The 7304-nt window shown below is 36.2% G+C and overlaps 1 protein-coding gene across 1 annotated transcript; it reads right to left on the bottom strand.

The window, feature by feature from the left end:
• Positions 1–3649: 3649 nt before the first annotated feature.
• On the bottom strand, positions 3650–5657 carry LOC111920468 (polyphenol oxidase, chloroplastic). Its single transcript, XM_023916044.3, has one exon. The coding sequence runs from the start codon at positions 5641–5643 to the stop codon at positions 3832–3834; it is 1812 nt and encodes a 603-aa protein (XP_023771812.3). The 5' UTR covers positions 5644–5657; the 3' UTR covers positions 3650–3831.
• Between the last annotated feature and the right edge of the window lie 1647 nt (positions 5658–7304).

The following is a 7304-nucleotide window of genomic DNA, read 5'->3' as shown; positions in this document are numbered from 1 at the left end:
CGGGGCCCGGAGACAAACGGGGCCTAAGAGAGACATATTTGTATACCGAGCGTGGCTTGATGCCAGGCGAGGCCTAATGCCGGGCGGGGCCCGATGCCGGAGTATTAAATTAATGGTTTGACAATTATGGTTTTAGTATTAAATTAAAAACGAAATTTTTGGTCATGATTTCTGGAATGTTACACAGTTAAAACAAGTTAGTTGCCTTCTTATGTACAAAAAATAAGAAGTTGGCAATATGTGAACACGGATAAGAGGTAGTTACCCTCCTATGTCATTTTCCCTTTGAGTTACCGGTTAAAACATGTATTAACCGGTAATATTAGTGTAATTTAAACAGTTAAAACAAGTTAGTTGCTATATTATGTACAAAAAAGAAGAAATTGTCAATATGTGAACACGGATAAAAGGTAATTACCCTCCTAAATTATTTTCCCACTTAAGTTCACCAGGGTTCACTTCTATTTTCGGTCTTATTTTTGAGCATGCGATGCATTTAATTCCTTTTTTTTCTTTTGGCTAAAAGCGTTGCATTTAAATCATAACTCAAATTTACAACTAAGCCACTCATTTATAAAAAGAAGCCCACCTTTTAATTTTCTTAATAATTCAATTTCAAAATTTATATATATTGCCCTTAACTTTTATAAAATTTTATTTGTCTATTTTAATTAATTTAATTATTTTTCTAGTTTTTGCATGCTATAGTTTATTCCCTTAAAATTATTTTGCTTATATTTAAAACATTTGAATTTAAGGGGCCTAATTTTAATTTTCGCACAGGCCATCGAAATCAACGGATCGGCCATGAGCATATGTATGTATATCATAAAGTCTCAAGTTTTACACACGTAATTGAGAAAAACCCAAATATTTTTTTTGTTGGATGTGGCACAACTTTTATGTAAAGTTGTTACTCTAGCCCACTTAATCAATTTTATGGTTAACTATGTTATCTTTTCTGCAAATTTGGCCCGTGTGGTTAACTTTGTCATCTCACTTCATTACAGTCACCACCACAACCACCTATAACTTCCAAATCGACCCTTTAAACTCCTGCTAAACCACAAATTGTGGACTCCATTGGATTCACCCCACCCTTGCCACCACAACACATCCAACCTTACTCTCTAGCTCCGCCGGAAATCCTCGTTAACGTAAACCCACCCTCATCAGAAAACGACTGTTATAGCCTCCACCACCCTTCCAATCTCCAAATCGTTGTCACTTTTCTCTTCCACTCCTCATCGCGGGCAAACTCATGCTCTTAATTTCGACCTGCTATCGCTAAAAAAATCTCCCTAGAGAATCCTATTCTCGCCAGAAAGTCTTAAAATTAGTCCTAAACTATAGTCACCGCCACAACCACCTATAACTTCCAAATCGACCCTTTAAACTCCTGCTAAACCACAAATTGTGGACTCCATTGGATTCACCCCACCCTTGCCACCACAACACATCCAACCTTACTCTCTAGCTCCGCCGGAAATCCTCGTTAACGTAAACCCACCCTCATCAGAAAACGACTGTTATAGCCTCCACCACCCTTCCAATCTCCAAATCGCTGTCACTTTTCTCTTCCTCTCCTCATCGCGGACAAACTCATGCTCTTAATTTCGACCTGCTATCGCTAAAAAAATCTTCCTAGAGAATCCTATTCTCGCCAGAAAGTCTTAAAATTAATCCTAAACTATAGTCACCGCCACAACCACCTATAACTTCCAAATCGACCCTTTAAACCCCTGCTAAACCACAAATTGAGGACTCCATTGGATTCACACCACCCTTGCGACCACAACACATCCAACCTTACTCTCTAGCTTCGCCGGAAATCCTCGTTGACGTAAACCCACCCTCATCGGAAAACGACTGTTATAGCCTCCACCACCATTCCAATCTCCAAATCGCTGTCACTTTTCTCTACCTCTCCTCATCGCGGACAAACTCATGCTCTTAATTTCAACCTCCTATCGCTAAAAAAAATCTCCCTGGAGAATCCTATTCTCGCTAGAAAGTCTTAAAATTAGTCCTAAACTATAGTCACCGCCACAACCACCTATAACTTCAAAATCGACCCTTTAAACCGCTTCTAAACCACAAATTGAGGACTCCATTGGATTCACCCCACCCTTGCGACCACAACACATCCAACCTTACTCTATAGATCCGTCGGAAATCCTCGTTGGCGTACACCCACCCTCATCAGAAAATGACTGTTATAGCCTCCACCACCATTCCAATCTCCAAATCGCTGTCACTTTTCTCTACCTCTCCTCATCGCGGACAAACTCATGCTCTTAATTTCAACCTCCTATCGCTAAAAAAAATCTCCCTGGAGAATCCTATTCTCGCTAGAAAGTCTTAAAATTAGTCCTAAACTATAGTCACCGCCACAACCACCTATAACTTCAAAATCGACCCTTTAAACCGCTTCTAAACCACAAATTGAGGACTCCATTGGATTCACCCCACCCTTGCGACCACAACACATCCAACCTTACTTTATAGATCCGTCGGAAATCCTCGTTGGCGTACACCCACCCTCATCAGAAAATGACTGTTATAGCCTCCACCACCCTTCCAATCTCCAAATCGCTGTCACTTTTCTCTTCCTCTCCTCATCGCGGACAAACTCATGCTCTTAATTTCAACCTCCTATCGCTAAAAAAATCTCCCTGGAGAATCCTATTCTTGCCAGAAAGTCTCAAAATTAGTCCTAAACTATAGGGAACTGTGGAGTAAGTTGATTTTTTTTGGACATTTGGTGTAATTTTTTACAAACTATAAGGACTATAGTTGGAACTTAAACCCAATTTTAGGACAAATTTTGCAAGAAAGATAACTAAATTAAGAATTAAACTGATTAAGTGGAAAATATTGAGAACTCTGTGTAAAAGTTATGGCCATAGCCAACCAAAAAAAATGATAGGGCTTTTTCAAATTATACGTGTAAAACTTGGGACTTTATGATAAGATGTAAGTTTTACTGCCTTAATATATATATATATATATATATATATATATATATATATATATATATATATATATATATATATATATATATCAAATTTATATTTATAATTAACATATAAAAAATTTCAAATTTCAGAATTGATCCTTGAGTAATTTTGAGATTTTGTCCAATGGTATTTTGGTCATTTAGAAAAAAAAACTAACTACTCAAAAGCTAAAGTTAACGGCCAAATGGATCATTTATGTAATTTTCGAAACCTTACCGACTAGCGGCTGTGTCGTTTTTCATAGAAGTCCTAAAAATGCAAAATTTTACAAACACGGGACCAATTTTGAAATTTTGTCTATTTTAATTTTTATCGCAATTTTTTTATTACATAAATTTTAAAAGAAAGAAACAAATCATAGCACCACAAAAACAGGGACAGACTAGGAGAGTAGAGATATTAAAAGCTGGATATTTACATCTTTTTTTATTTTTTATTTTTCTTGTCTTTTATTTTTCTTTTTTTTTTTAATTGAAAAGGACGTATGAGATATACCTAATTTAGGTAAATAAGGACCTTATATTCGGTTTTCCCTAATTATCAACCAGGAAAGTAACTCTTCATTCATAAAAACAAAATCTGTTTGAAGTTGTGTAAAGAGACACTTCTAACAATTTTATACACAGTGATGAGATAAATAGATTTTATTTGAGATTAAATAAATGCAGAACTACATTTTATGTCTTGCAATTAAATTATTTGATTGCGAAAATTATTTTTATATGGTAATACATATCGAAAAACATAATATCTTCCTCCATCATAAACGTTCCTTTATTTTTATTTTAGAGAAAGTGAGAACGTATTTTGATCATTCTTCATGCTCGATTTTGATCTCTGCAATGGAAATTCCACTACCCCTAGTTTTGGGCACCAATGTCACCAACACATTTTCATCATCTTCAGCATTCAAATCCTCCAAAAGCTCACTTATCCCTAGCCTCAATCTCGTCTTCAAATTCTTCCCATGCTTATGAGTATGAGGGACATTCACAAAACTTCCGGCAAACTCCGTCTTATCTGCGGTGGCCCTCATCCCGTCATCTTCATCATTGACAAACACATCAAACTTCACAAACTCATCTATCTTCACTTCAATTCCTTCGATCACCAAAATCTCTTCTTCTTCTTCTTTCTGTTTCTTACTCCTTGATATCTTGGGCCGTGGAACCAGCACTTTGATGACCTCATTAAGACTCGCCGGAAAAACATCTTTTGCAAATGGTATGTATTCGTCGGCTCGAGCCACAGCTTGCTTGTTGTTTTTGTTTTTGGGCTTCTGCTTGGGCTTTGTCCGACGTGGAACAGGTTTGCTTTTTAGCCATGGTATCTCTACATCTTGATAAACGTAGCCAAGATTCTTGGTGTCGAGACAATCCCTCACCTTGACTCGATTCAACTCAGCGTTCTCATCGTAAAACAAGAACGAAGAATCAAGCCAATCTTTATCAGTAAAGTCCTTCCTTCTTCCACCTAGTGTTTTCCAAACTGACCACATTCTATCAATATTCCCATGATGTGCATAGAAAAGAGGGTCCCTGGCTGCAGAATAAAGTTTGCCCATGTTTTTGCCATTATTATGCTTCCACTCACCGGCCCAGATATGAACTGGGTTATGTGGTGTGTTCTCGATCGAACCACTACCAGGGCTAGCATCATCGCCTGCACGATAAGGACTACCCATGAAAAGAGTAGAAGTCTTGGAACTAGACACCATTTGTCTATACATAACTGTGAGATTTTTGGACGTTTGTTCAGAGGGGCTAAGATTTTCGTCGACACCATTGAAGTCAAGATCAATCAAAGACGGTGGTTGATGGTCCACATCGCGAAGAGGATCATACAACGAAGATTTCTTATTTGTGTAAATATCAGGGATTTTCATCCCATCTGGTGCATCCCAGTTCCAAAATGGAATTGCGAAATTTGGGTCATCAATTAACTTGCCACAAATTTTCTCGAAGAAGTACATGTAATAGCGATGGAAAGGGAAGAACAGCCATGAGTTATGTACTTGAAGCTCCAGATCTGGAAAACCGACTTGGTCATACGCGCCATCGCAATAGGCACAATGAACATTTGCTTGCTGCTTAAAGCTACGAGGATCGTCATCTGGGAGAGCTTTCATGAGCTCGATGGCTTTATTGAACTTGCCTATGTAATCTTCATTAGCCAAATGAGCTGCCGGACGGACTCGGAAGGTGTTTGACGGTGGTGGAAGTTTGAAATCGAGAATCTTTGTGGTGTATGGAGGGCAACAGTCTGTGGATACAGCACCTTCGGGCAAGTCGGCCGGACCACATTTTGAGAGGTCGGGTGCCATGATCGGAGCTGCAATGGCTGGTGAATTAGACCCAAAAGTGGCGGCAGTACCATAAAGACCACCGAGGCCTAACAGGATGTTTCTCCTATCAAGTTTGCCGGAGTTTGCATGGTGGTGGTGATCGTCATCTAGGGTTTTGCATGAAACTGCATGGCGATGTTTGGAGATTCTGGCTATGGGAACTTGAGATGACTTAAAAGAGAAGGAAGAAGAGTAGTTGGATGAGGAAGAGATCCTCCTTTCACTCCTGGAGGCCGTGCCTGTTAGGGTTTTGGTCGGTGATGATGCAAAGGATGTCATAATTTTGAGCACGATGCATGAGATTATGTGAAGTGATCTATATTTATATAAGACTTATGTTATGAGGATCGAATTAATTTTACTAATTTATCCTTTTGATAATTGAAGTTATGCTTATCTAGTTTTTGTTTGTTTTATATTATATACTATTTCCGTCCCAAATTATTTGTCAACATTTGAATTTTCAAGTTTTTATTCTTTAATTTTGACCTTAAATATTTTTCTTTTTAATATATAATATTTGATGTAAAATATATGAAAGGATTGTATTTGTAAATGTCTTTTCATTGTTATAAGTTTCATCACGTAATATATAATACAAATAAATATATTTAAGACCAAAGTTGAAAAAAAAAATTTAAAAGTCAAAAGTGGACAATTAATTTGGAACGGAGTGACTATTATATATATATATATATATATATATATATATATATATATATATATATATATATATATATATATATATATATATATATATATATATATATATATATATATATATATACACTACAAGAAATCAAAGCATTAGCGGCGTCGGCTTTAGCGGCAACGCATAGCAATAGCAGCGACATCTAAATGACGCGTTACATGTCGCCGCTATTGCTATGCGTCGCCGCTAAAGGCGTCGCCGCTAATGCTTTGATTTAGCGATCCGCGTCATTTTCACCCCATCCGTCCGATTTTATTTTGATCTAACGGCTGTAGAGGAAAGCGGAAACGCGCGTTACCTTTTCCCTCCACTTGTCGCCACTAATGCCCTGATGTCGCCGCTATTGCCCTTGCGTCGCCGCTAATACTAAACGCAGATTACCCCTCCGCCTTCTCTCGTTTTCCTCTTTTTCTTTCTTCAATATCACGATTTTTTGACAAGTTTGTGGAGTTGGAATTGCTTCTTGGACCGGTGCTTGCCCCTCCTTCCCCCAAGACAGCCATAAACCGGAGATATTTTTGCAAATTCCGAAATTGCCCCTCCTTCTCCCAAGGTCGAATTTCTCATCTTTTTCTATGATTTTTCTGTTTTTTGTGTTAATTAAGATGATAAAATGTGAGCATTTTTCAATTATATTGAGTGATTATGTTTGTATTTTGAGATATGAAGTGGTTATGCATTTTGTTGGATAATTTTGTTTGATTATATGTATTTTGTTGGATTATTTTGTTGGTTTGTGTGTGTGTTTTTTTTTTTTTTTTTTTTTCAGATTTGTGGGAATTTAATTATGCATTTTGTGTATATTTTGATATTTATGTTTAGATTACATTGATGTATAAAAAAAAATGACATGAATATATACATTTGTTGGATTGAAATTTATGTTTATACCACATTGCCTTAAAATGAAATTTAGATGTATGTATTTGTATGAAATTGGAATATGCAAATTAGATGTATTGTATATGCAAGTTGGATTATTTTGTTGGTTTGTGTGTGTTTATACCACTTCTAGTAATGTATTGTATATGAAAATAAAGTTAGTTTAATAAATTAAACTAAGTACAAAAAAAATATTAAATTAATTATAAAATCTAATTAATTTACCTTTAGAATCAAATTAAGTTACCTTTATAAAATCAAATTATATTAATTATAAAACTAACTTAATAGGAACATACTTTTAGTGATTTAAAATAAAGTTAATGTTAAAATTAAAATAAAATAA

Source organism: Lactuca sativa, chromosome 4 (genome assembly GCF_002870075.4).
Source record: "Lactuca sativa cultivar Salinas chromosome 4, Lsat_Salinas_v11, whole genome shotgun sequence".
In the NCBI taxonomy this organism is placed as follows: Eukaryota; Viridiplantae; Streptophyta; class Magnoliopsida; order Asterales; family Asteraceae; genus Lactuca; species Lactuca sativa.
The sequence above is the reverse complement of the archived record's forward strand: the minus strand, read 5'-3'. Positions and strand labels throughout refer to the sequence as shown.